Genomic DNA, 13,083 nt, shown 5'->3' with positions numbered 1-13,083 from the left:
GGATCTGCGGGGGTGAGAGGTGGGCTGCAGCTGTGCTTTGGGCGGCTGGGTAGGATTTAAGAAGCTCAACAGGAAAGGTGTCCTTAGGCGAGTACACAGCTAGAGTGGAGAACTGATATGGTGGGGCTAGAGGTGGCTGACAGATGCAAAGATGTAGCCAGGACCAGGTTGTGGGATTGGACTTCATACTATAACCAACATAGAGCCTCTTTAGGTTTTTAAGTGGAGCTTGTGGGGAAGGGGGTGAGCAGTGGGTACACAACGAAAAGGGTATTTCAGGAAGCTTACTCTGGCAGAAATGATCAGAGACCAAAAGAACAACAGGAGGCTGATGAAGTAGTCGAAATGTGATATGTTCTGAAGAGCCCAGAACTGGACAAAGATAGTGGGCATGGGATAGAGGAGGAACTAAGGGTCAGGAAAGATCATAAAGGAACATGACCTGCACAAGGCCTTTTGTGTCCAGAGGTCAAAAACCAAACCAAACAAACAAAGAAACCAAAATTTTAAGAGACTTTTCCCTTTCTTATGGAAGACAACTATAAAGATACAGTACCATAAATGTACTTGGATTATTAAAAGAATAAGAGAGTTATCCAAAAAGTATCTACTGATCATGGGAATTGGACCCTGGAACTAGGGCTGAGCCCATGAACAAAGACAGGTTTCTGAGATGGAAGGCAGAGCCAAACAGCAGTGTTTCTACAGTAAGTCCCCTACATTCGAACAAGTTCTGTTCCGAGAGTACAGTTATAAGTCCAATTCGTTTGTAGGTCCAACAAAGTTAGCCCAGGTACCCAGCTAACACAATCAGCCATATAGTACTGTACTGTAATATGTTCATAATACTTTTCACACACATAATAAAAACCAAACAAACAATAAAGAAAGAAAACATTTTTACTCTTTCAGTACAGCACCTTGAAAAGTACCAGCTACGTCATTGCTGTTTTATGCTTGCTTCTGGACATCCTGGGCCTGAAATAAAGATACTGTACTACTGTACTCCATACAGAACTGTACAGTAAAGTACACAAAAGCACAACCACCTCTAGAGGATGCACACACGTGACAATGTGCATGAACTAACTCACATGATCGGACATGCGAACACACGTTCTCACTATCAGAAAGTTCACAACTCGAAGGTTTGTATGTAGTGAACTTACTGTATAGATACCTCAGGGCAATTATTTTGTGATCAAAACACACACATACACACACAGAGTAAATATCAGTTGTCACTTCTCTCTGTCGTTGCACTGGAGGTGACAGTGGAGACATGGAGACTAGAAAGCCCACTCCAGGACAGGATGTAGATGGTTCTCTGCCCTAGAATGTGAGCCAGAGAACATTTGTTCAAAGTTTTGCTCTTGAAAGAGCTTCTAGATTCTACCACATTTAATTCCTCCTCAGCAGGTAGGTGTTTGATTTGTACTGCAAGATTTTGTATTTTGAAAGCATCCTTAGGTTTTTTTGCATGTGTATCTTTTGCTTCTTTACATAGGTTATAAATTCCATAGTAGCAGAATATTTTCCCTCCTTGGGGTTTTTAATGTCTCTAGAGGCAACCAACAAAGTATCCACCTTCTTCTTAAAGTCTTCACTTATCCATTCATTCATTTCATTAACATTCAGTGAGTGACTATGTGGAGGACACACAGATGCTGGGTCAAGGTGGGGGGCAGGCATGAAATAGCTGGTTAATACTTTCAAAGATATTATAATCCAAAAGAGAAGCTCTGACATATCCAGAAGGCAGTAGGAGACAGATTATTCTAAATAGAGGCACAAAGGAGAAAGTTATATTTCATGAAAGAGGTAGCATTCAGTCCTTAGATGATGGGCAGAATTTTGAAAAATAGAGGCAATGAAGGCAGAAATAAATGCATAAGCACAAGCATGGAGGCAGGAAAGGACAAGGCATTCAGCAAAGAGGGAGCAGAGAAGTCTGGCTGGATCGCAGGGTTCAGGTAATTTGGAACTCAATTATAGGTGACCTTGAGTAACAGCTAGGACTGTGGCAATTCTCCAAACACTGACATGATCAGCGGTCCTTTAAGGTCAATCTGAGAAGCAGGAAAGACTGAAAATGAAAAATTTCCAAAGTGGACAGAAAATTAAGATGAGCTCCAGTCCTCTAGCATGACAGAGCTCCTGGGACACAGGCAGTGGGAGAAGAAGGATAAATGGGTAAGGGGTGAAAGCACAACTGGAGGTGGAGAGTGAGTCTGGCCTTTGACAGGGCGCCCAAGAGGTTAGGGCCTTATTGACTGTCAACCTGCAGCCCCGCTGCAAACCTTACAAACAGGAATAATTTTTTTTTTTTTTTAGTATTTATTTATTTATTTGGCTATGCTGGGTCTTAGCTGGGGCATGCAGGATATAGTTCCCTGACCTGGGATCAAACCTGTACCATTTTCATTGGGAGGACTGAGTCTTAGCTCCTAGACCACCACAGAAGTCCCAAAACAGAAATAAATTTGAACCTGCTGGAAACATCCCAAGGTATGAAGGTCTCTAGGCCTAGAGGCTATTATCAGCCTCCAACTCCCACCTCCAGTTCACTGCTGGAAGGGCAAGGGAGCCCCTGCAAGACACGACCAGAGCTTTACCACTGCCAACGACGCCTTTATCACATACATGCTACACTGTGTTTAAATTTTTTGTTTACATTTTTATCTCCCCCACTGAATCTGTAAGCCTTCTGGGGAAAGGGCTATATACTGAGGTCATCTCAGCCCTCCTCTGTTTCTTTATCCACCTATCTTATCAACTTCACTCATCTATCAATTCATTGACCTATTCACTCAATACGTTCTAAGGGCTTTTGGGTACCCAAAGCAATCTGGTTATCAAGGGCAAAATCTCCTGTCCTCAAGGATCTTAAAGTCCCCATTTACTGCCTCCAAATTTTCTTCCTTTCATCTTCTAATAATAATCTCCTGATATTTCTATAGAAGAGATGATATCTGAAGCTCAGATACAACCAGAAAACATAAAAAGCCTGTACAGTATAAGAATTTCAGAGAAGATAACCTCTTTTTTTTTTTTTGCAAGATGCCTTACAGTTTTTGTTGTTAATGGTCAAGGATTACATGTTTTTATGTAACATATAAAACATGAAATGAAGGGCTATCTATCCTAGTATTGATAAAAGTATTGATACTATGTGTAAGGGGAATTCTTGGTCCTTCTTTTCTCTGTAGCTTCAAAAGTCAGCATAGGAGTCACTGGTGTATTTTTTTGAGGCCAGAAAGAACCTCTGTAGGAAGAGAGCTTCTACCTTCACCGAAAGGAAGCCAGATTGCTGGCAGTGAAAATTAAGAGGGTTCTGTGGGATTATTTAAGGTAACAGATGTGGAGTTAAACCTGCAGGTGTTACAGTGTATCTGTAACAAGAGATTAAATACTTTCAGATTTCAGAAGCATACATAGTTTTATGCACTGTTATTATAGAATTATATAGTGTATTGCTTATTACTGACTAGGGAGAAAGCAAGAGGAGGGCAGAATGAGGCAATAAAACAGGAGGGCACGCACTGTCTCTAATAAATGTAACAACTATAAACATGCCAAGAGGAAAAGTTTAAAGAAAACTAGAATCAGGGGGCAATTTATACATGATTGATGTGGCTACACTATGTCAAGATAACTCCCAACTGTATTGGAGTAGCCATGACTAGTTCCTTCAAAATAGATGGAAGAGACTCTAGCAGTTGCTAGAGGTAAGGTCTGAAAAATAAATTCCATAAACTCAGTATTTTTAATTCAACAGAACTGTGAAAAAAACAAGTTGCTATATTCATGAATATAAACACAGTACCAATAAAATATAACGTTCATATTGTTACGATAGCTCTACAGCAGCATAGTAGCTACCTGCAGAATCTTCGGGAGTTATCTATAATATTTCTTAAAACAAATCTTTCAAAACCATTCAAAACAATTTTGACCTCTCTTGTCCCGAGCAATACATAGAAGTACAAAGGTGATGGAGTCATTCATTAAGTGACTATAATATAATCAAGTCTAAAATCATTCCCAAGGGCATCTCATACCAAGTGGGGACCTGAAAGTTCATCTACTACTGCAAACTGAGTAGTGACAGTGAATTACAATTTGTGCATGTCTCGCATCTTCAAAGAAGAGTACCTAAATAATTCCGAAAAGCAGTGGTGCTGTTTGCTATTCATCAAATGTCTGTTAGAAATTTCCAGATATGCCTAATACATAATAGAGCAAAGAGCTTAATAAATAATATTGATAGCATCATTACATCATTTTCATAACTAATAAAAAGCACAAGATGTTACCTTATGAGCTCAATTTTGTTTGTTTGTTCTCGAAACAGCCTCTTGAAAAATCTGATAAGAATTTGCATACTAAAAATATGTAAACATGGAAATAACAAAAAGTAAAAGATTGTATTTTTGAGAGGAGGAAGAAGCATTTAAAATTAAATACTATGAAAATCTCCATCATTTTGTAAATAAAAATAAATTTATTGTGCATCTATTAATATATAAAGGAAAATTCAATACATGTCACTAAATACAAAATGTAAGCTTTAAAATACAATTTCACAGACTTCCCTGGTGGTTCAGTAGTTAAAAATCTGCCTTCTAGTGTAGGGGACAAGGGTTCAATCCCTAGTCCAGGAACTAAGATCCCCCATGCCATGGGGTAACTAAGTCCTCGCACCATAACTAGAGAGCCCATGCTCCACAACAAAGACCCAGAGCAACCAAATATATATAATTTCAAAAATATATCTATAATGATCAAAATATATCTATAATGAGAAGAGGTACAAGCAGTCAAGGATAAAAATAATTTTATCCTTCCTTCCTCTACAGCGCTTTTCACTTCAGTTGAGAACTTTAGCTCAGACCCCCCTAGACTCACCTAGGACTGTTAAAATGAGCCTCCCAAGTAGTCTGCCTTGCTTCAGCCACCTTAATGCTTCATTTCCAGTTCAAAACCTTTACTGGTTTTCCATACAACAAAATCCAAATGCCTTGACCTCGCAGATATTTGGCACCAATCAATGAATGTTTCCAAACATATAACCCCTTGTCCTTAACCATAGGGACCCACTCTCCCCCACGTCACCCCCAGTCACACTCAGGGTGTTCCTGCATCTCTTCAGAATCTTGGTCTTTCTGAAGGGTCCTCTCCTTTCCCTTATGTGCATATACCTGAATTCTACCCCCAGAGCTAGGTCAACAACCCTCCCCAGGCATACTGACTGACATCTCTCTTGAAGCCTTTGGTATACATCATCCTCTATATGCTCCTCATTCTAGTTCATAACTTATCATTCCAACTGTACTGGAACACTTAAGGGCATTTCTTATACCACTTTTTTATAGTCTGGCACCTTCTACTCAACCACTAACCCCATTCATCACAATGGCCAGTGTAGCATCTCTCTAATGTAGGCACCCAGCTAGCACTGACTGAACCAACACGTAATAGCAATAATGCAAGAAAGTTGAAAAATAAGTATTCTTCAATAATATAAGAGTGATTTGGACCAAATAAGACTTTTGAGAAGTGACACTATTTTCTTTTCTTTAAAATTTCTGAGGATGTAGGATTCCAGATGGTAGTACTGAGCTGTTTCCTTTCAGCAGAAATGGATGAGTTTGCCCTGGATGTTATGCTTTTCTACTGTGTCACCCCAGAGGACTCGCTGTTTACCCAAGGACAACTGTCCTAGGACAATTCACTGCAAAGCCTCTGTCTACACGCATGGCTCCTTGAAAGCAAAGACTGTGTTCCATTTCCGATCTCTACATATCAGTAGTCCATGTACTAGGAACTCAGTCAGTGATTGACCTAGCACCATCATTATCTAAAGCAAACGCAATTAAAGAATAACCTTTACTAGGCGCATAAATGTTAAGTAAACTTAATTCATGACTGAGATTTCAAATGAGACACAGGGCAAAAATTCTAAGGACTGCATTTATCTAAGAATTAACACAAGAATGAACATTTTAAAAAGTCAAGAGAAACTCTATGTGAACATAGGTGTGTGCAGGTGAATGATTTTTATGCATCATAGTACATTTCTAGAAGAAACCACCATTTTGGAGAGGGAAAAAGAGGAAATAGTGGGTGATTTGCTACTTTCCACTCTTCTGTATTGCTTTAAAAAAAAACAAACTATGAAACATGTACAATTTCAAATTAACTCCTCCTCACATGAACCCAAGGACCAGTCTAATGGCAGTTAAAACTTTTTTTTTTTTTTTAATGTGTAGATAGTCTAACATTGTGTGCTAAGTCGCTTCAGTCATGTCTGACTCTTTGCCACCCTATGGACAGTAGCCCTCCAGGCTTCTCTGTCCATGGGATTCTCCAGGCAAGAATACTGGAGTGGGTTGCCATTCCCTCCTCTAGGGGATCTTTCAGACCCAGGTATCAAACCTATATCTCTTATATCTCCTGCATTGGCAGGTGGATTTCCTTGCCACATGGGAAATCGTAGTCCAACATTACTGTAAACTAAAGAAATTTTAGACTTAAGAGCTGAGGTGAAAGAAAATGTAGATAGTGAGGTTTTGGAAGTGCAGTGGGGATATTTGGGTTTTGTAGCTTTATTTCTCTGTAACAATCGACAAATTCCTTCTTAACTTAGTATTTCCTAATTTAAATTTTTCTTTCATTTATGTGTCCAGCACTCCTATCCATATAAGGATAAAATTACCCAGAGGAGTAATTCATTCTTCCAATAAAAAGAGACAGTAAAACTCTTTTCCCAAGGTATGAGATAGTAATAAAGCTTCTCAGATACTCAGTAAAAAGAAGCAGCTCCTCCACTACAGTAACTTGGACTAAAATGCGCTTTATACATAAAGTGCTCAGTCTTCATAACAGAATGTTTACACTGAAAAATGTCCAGGCATCACACATCTACTCCTCTTTACACTTTGTCAGGGTAAAGAAATCTGGTCTTGGTGGGAGATTTGGAACCACGTGACAGCAGTCCCTTGGGACACAGATCTCATCTTCGCATACCAAGCTAAAATAATCTAGCACATAGAGGCTTCTTAGTGACCCATGAGCTCAACGAATGACACTTCCTCAAACAGTACATACTTGTTGACGTTGTCAGAATTAAAAATGCTCTGATAAGTAAGGAAATAATAGTTTCTGGAATCGCTAGATTGCCATTTTTACTTTAAAAAATTAAAAACACAAATGATAAAGACCACCTTGATGAAAAATCCCTGAATCCCAGCTGGTTTTCTACCAGCCCAGGAATCATCTCCTGAATTACCCTAATGAACTGCAGGAATTGGGACACGGTGCCCTTAAAGAAAAGGATGGTCACAGGGTACCAGGAGTGAAAAATCCTCAGTTCTGTCCTACTTCCTTCAGGCCAGGAGAGAGTTGTGCTTACATTTGACATAGACAAGTTTCTATATCACAGAGGCTGATAAGGAAAAACATTCTTTTCTTCCTTCCGAGCATCAGGACTTGTCTTTGTACCTTGCGGTGTTTCTGGAATACCTCCTCTGGGTCTCATCAGCTCACCACCTTGCAAAGATGAGAAGAGGGCTGCTTTTTCTACCATTCCTGCCATCTGGAAGGCCCTCTTTGTTTCATTCCTCCCCATAAACAGTCCATCTGTGCTCAAATCTCATGGTGAAATGTACCCTTGATCTTTTGCCTCCACCTCTTAATTTATCCTTTGACTTCAATTCCTGTCCTAAGATTCCATTTTTCTACATCAAGCTCTTGTTTTCCGTATTTTTCTATGCTTGCCCCATCTTTCTGATTAATCGTTGTTGAGGAAAAAACTCAGGACCGTTCTCCTTGAAAATACAGTTATGGTTTTGACTGCAATGAAGCCTCTCACAACCTTCATATAAAAGCAGTAAACCACAAGATCACTTCGAATTTTTACTAGCACAGTTATTTTAAAAGAAGAAGATATTTTTAGAAAGCTTTCCAGATTTATAGAAGTTTTAAATGTATTAAAGCCAGTTAATTAATTCCAAACAGCTTCAATACTTCTTCCACTGCAAGACCAAACCAAGGCACAGAAAAAGAAAACTGCCAAGTGGCATTGCACCTACCTGAGGGTATGGGGAAGTCCTGGATTTGGACTTTGAGCTGGAGAGCCTGGACTTGGCCCCCTTCCTGCTGTCAGTCAGGGCAGGAGTGGAGCTGCCTGCATAGGAGAAGGCTGGTTTGGAAGCTGCGATCTGATCCAGGGAGAGCTGCAGCCCTTTGTATTCCGTGTCCCTGCAGGGTGGGAAGACACAGCCCTTAATAGGCCACCACAGGAGACGGATACACATATTCTCTTACTGGAAATGACAGTCATTCATATTTGGAGAGGAATCAAGTGAAAGTTAGCCATATAACTGGTTTCCACAAACGCCTTGATTATTTTGGAAGTACCTAACATTTAACAAATGTCTGTGAATGTAGTTGCCAAATTATATGATATGCTCATGAAGATGCTTTGATTAAAATATACATTGCTCATTATTTTTATATAGTAGAAAATAAATCTAGAATTCTAGTTCTCTGAGCTTTTGTGTCCCTGCTGGTGAGTTATGGATTATAAAGGTTTTCTATTTGTGGGATGAGCTCAGCAGAAAACTGACCAACTGATGCTGTCTGATCATTGACAAAAAGAATGTCTTTTATCAGCTGTTCCTTGATCAGTCATCCTGGGTAAATATTCCAAATACCCATATGGCTAGCAAACTAGGGTATCCAGGCTAACTAGTTAAAAATCCTTTTTCAACAGGCTAACTAAGTTACCTGAGGATACACTTTCCCACCAGTTCTTTCTACTCCTTTACTCAGTAAGTATTTATTAGGCTCCTAAAACATATCAGACTTTGTGCTATACGGAGATGAAAGGATAAATAAGGCATGTAGAGCCCCCTACCCCTGTGCAGATTACTATCTCTTGAGGAGAAGAAACAATAAAGAAATAAACATAATGACTGCAGGCTGTGATGTGACAGGGGAAAAATGTACCTCAAGAGAGTTCACTGAGAAGGTACTGCTGAGGTCTTCAGGGACTAAAGATGACAGCTTGGCCCTGCCCACAGCTACCAACCACCTCAGCCTGCTCCCAGGCAGCAGGAAGTCTTGGCTGACTCCTCGGGTTTCATAAGAGGATATCAATCCTTCCCACTGGCAGCCAAAATAAAATGTTTCAGAGTCTTCCTTATGAGGACTCATGGGAGAACTTTCTCTCAGGTTCCAGAACTAGCCCGGCTGCTTCTGAGTAACTGATTTCCTTTTATCTCACAAGCACTGTGAATCATATCATGCGTCATGTTTCCTTCTTTGCAATGAAGTCAAAAAGCCCTGAGCCCAAGTTTGATGTGTCACCACCTCTAGCAAGTATACAAATCCTCATGGCATGAATTCTGTACAACAGACTCCACTGTCTCTTTATTTTTTTTCTTATAGTATTTTTCCTTTCTTTAATGGGTTTGCCTTTTTAAACATTCTGCATGCATTTTCCACGCTCTTCAGATTAAGATAGCTATGTTAAGTGTAGTATTTGATAAAATTATACACGTAAGAGTGGTTGGCAGATCTCCACCGTTCAGTGACTTTCATTTCCCTTCTTGTCCTTCTCCCTATCTGTCCTGCTACAGAGAGATCAGGCAGAGGCAAAAGTATAATTCAGGCAAGGAGTTCCTCCTCAAGTGACCAGAAATAGAAACCGGCTAAAACAGGGCCAATAATATCACTACTACTAACTGGAGGGTAGTGATACATGTCATCAGATTACAATGGTTTCATATCAAATAGCTCATCTACTCAGAAACCAACACAATTCTGTAAAGCAATTATCCTTCAATTAAAAAATAAACTTTTTTAAAAAGACAAAAAAATTCTCCTTATGTGAGTAACAAAAATTTAGAAGGTAGGCATGCAGTTTGTCTTCTGGGTTTTGGGGGGGTCTGATTACCTCACTGGTCTGTTATATGCTCTACTTAACTCCCAAGAACCACACACGGCACAGACTCTGAGCACTCCCTGGTCAGAAACTCATTACCCGCCAAAATGCGGCACCCATCTATTTTTCTGACAATATCTCAGAATTTTCCTTCATTAGTCCCTTGTTTCATCCAGAATAGTTCTCCTCAGACTGATCTTATACTTTCTTGACTTTCTGTTTCTTAAAATCCCTCTTATAAAGAACTACCTTAAGTCATACTCACCTCTAGAAAGCCCTTCCCGGCTGCTAAACCCATCCGTTCCTTCAGTGTGTGTTTACTGAGCATCTCTGTAGTGGCCATTGGGGGACAGCAATGAACAGAAAGACTAAGTTACTACCTTCATGACCAAAGCACTGGGGCCAGTTCCCGAGGGAAGTGAGGAGGGAACCAGAAGGTTACCTCTTTCCTCCTTAAATCTTATTTTTCAAGGGATTATATCTTATCTTGCCCAGCGGATTCTGAGTTCCTGGAAGACTACTGTCAAGAGCTATTTTGTCTGTTCCAATGGCAACTGGCACAGTAGCTCACCTAGATGGAAGAGGAAGAAGATAAGGATGCAACTGAAAAAAGATTGCTTTCTTCAGTAACTGCTAATAACCTAGAACCCAACAGCCTTTCTCTGTGGAAAAGACCCCTGTGGGCTGTGAGTCCCCAGACACACCTGACCCTGAGGTCACGTGCATGTGACAGTGAGCAAGCTAGGCACTGACAGGAGGCAGAGCTCCCATCCTTGACCATATTCTGTGTCAAAATGTACTTCCGTCCACTGGACAGTGGAGTATCCACTCAGCCCCTAGAACTGACAGCAAGAAACCCATACCTCTGAAAATCAGCTAACTAATTTTTGTCAGTTCATTCTTAATGCAACATTTCAGCACAGAGATGTACAAGCAGAGGCTACAAGCAGAAAGTAAACAGGATTCACTTTCCTCTTACACACTATCAGACCCCAGAGTATGCATCTTAACCATTGAAAAAGTCCAAAATTTTTGCATAGTTTCCAACCAATGAAATACTCCAGATTAAATAGGCTTAAATAAAGTTTGAAAGCCAATAAATGATTGTAAATTCTACATATTCATATGAAAAAGCTAATAGATATAAAAAGTCATACTTTGATTTTTTTTTTTTTTTTGCCACATTGTAGCATGTGGAACTTCCCTAACCAGGGATTGGACTCATGCCCCCTGCAGTGGCAGTCCAGAATCTTAACAACTGAATAAGCAGGGAAGTCTCCAAAGAGTTATACTTTGGATACACCAATAAAAATATTACTGTTTTGGTGCACCAAAAAATACAAAAAAGGATTCATCAAAACTGAGCAGATCATGAAGTCAAGTAGATCACAGTGTGAGCCTCTTACTGTGTGATAACCTGTCTAGACTTCAATTTCCTCTTTACACCTCATAGGGATGTGCTGAGGTTCAGATGAAACGCTGTGCATAGCTTATTGGACAGCGCTAGAGGATAATACATGCTCAATAAGTAGTATGATTCCCACCCCCTAGGGCACTTTTTGGCACCCGCTTTCCCCAGATCAACAGGTCCACCTTGACAGCAATTGTAATACGTTTCATTCCAAACACCTCCCTGTGACATATTCCTTTCCTTTCTATCCGAAACTCATTTTGATTTGCTCTGTTCCTTTTTAGCCTCTAAACTCTATTGTAGTGTGCCCAAAATATTTATTAAGTTAATTAAGTTTTTTATTGGTAAGTCACCAAATGAAGACCATAGCACAACACAGACGCGGCCTTCTGAGAAGAGTGTTTCTGTTTGGGACTCTTAGCAGCTCAAAAGATGTGTCAGGATGAAAAGCACAATAAAAAAATACCCACTTAAAGACTTTTCAAGTACGGTTGATGTGCTGCCAAGAGCCCCTCTGAATGGTGGATTCACTGAGAACAAAGCATTTGTTTTACTGTTAGAATTCTATTAAACTGAGTATTTCATTTGTGTAGATTAAAGGTCTAGATACTGATGGGAATCACATTACGAGTTCCATTTCCTTCCTCCAAACTTAGACCCAAAGAAGAGTCTGGCTCCCCCTCCCCCTCCTCCCCTAGAGAGATGTATTCTGGTATCACACACATATCCTTAAAGGTAGGTGTACACCTAGGAAAGTCGGTCAGTGCTTCCCTGGGCAGTAGGACAAAATAACACATGTGGGTGCACAGATCTTAGACCCTGAAATGAGTATGGAGCTTGACTTAGCTGACTTCAATAAAGGAAGAAGTCAGCCCTGGTCAAGTTTTCTTGAGAAGCGCCACATGGGTCATATTCAGAACCCCACAGGTAACCCTCTTAAGGGCAGCTCTCCCAGATACTTATCAAAAGCTTAGCAAAAGAGGAACTGTAGCATATGCCATTTGACATATTTTTCAAAATGGCTGTTGATACCAAATTACTTTTTATTTTTCTCCTTTTAATGACTTGTACCAGCTCTGTAGACATCCTCAGGTACCCAGACCCTGAAAGCAATGTGAAACAGGTAATTTGCAATCACTAGGACTTGCAGTTTGTCAATCTCATCCATATTTTCATAGACCAAAGTAATCCTCTTATTCCACTATGGACAGCCAGAAATCATTCAATTTGCAGAATTAACCATCTGAGTCTACTCCAAACTTTATAATAGTCATATACATATTTAGAATTACTCAAATTCCAACTGAATAAAAGGGGCTATTTTCGCACCATTGGTCTCCTTAGCCTCTCCTTAAGTAATATCCCATGACCACTCACAAGGTAAATGCCAACTTGCGATATGGGAAGCTCAGAATGATGCCCTCTTGCAAAGCAAATAAAAGATGTCTTCACTGCTGAAAGGTACTGTCAGCTTCAGAGAGATACGTCAACATCACATCTATCATTTTGACTGGGAGCCTGGCATTCTCTATGCTGACAGCAGCACCAACACATGTATGACCCTTGAAGCGAGTTGGAATGAGTGCACAGAGAAGTAATCAACAGTATTTGATCAGTTCATGTTGAGTCAAGATTCTTTGCAAGAATGTCCCTCTTCATCTCTACCTTACCCTATACTGCTTTTATTTAAGATTACTGAATTTTTGCTTCTGTCCTGTCAGTT

General features: G+C 40.0%; 1 protein-coding gene across 1 annotated transcript in view; it reads right to left on the bottom strand.

The window, feature by feature from the left end:
- Window positions 1–13,083, bottom strand: part of SIM1 (single-minded family bHLH transcription factor 1) — a 74,955-nt gene that overhangs the window by 25,291 nt on the left and 36,581 nt on the right. Inside the window, exon 10 of the mRNA XM_018053128.1 lies at window positions 8,094–8,262. Coding sequence (XP_017908617.1) covers window positions 8,094–8,262 — 169 coding nt within the window. The remainder of the gene's footprint in view (window positions 1–8,093; window positions 8,263–13,083) is intronic.

Source organism: Capra hircus, chromosome 9, assembly GCF_001704415.2.
Source record: "Capra hircus breed San Clemente chromosome 9, ASM170441v1, whole genome shotgun sequence".
NCBI classification, from domain to species: domain Eukaryota; kingdom Metazoa; phylum Chordata; class Mammalia; order Artiodactyla; family Bovidae; genus Capra; species Capra hircus.
Note: the sequence above shows the minus strand (reverse complement) of the source record. Positions and strands in the feature narration are given on the sequence as shown.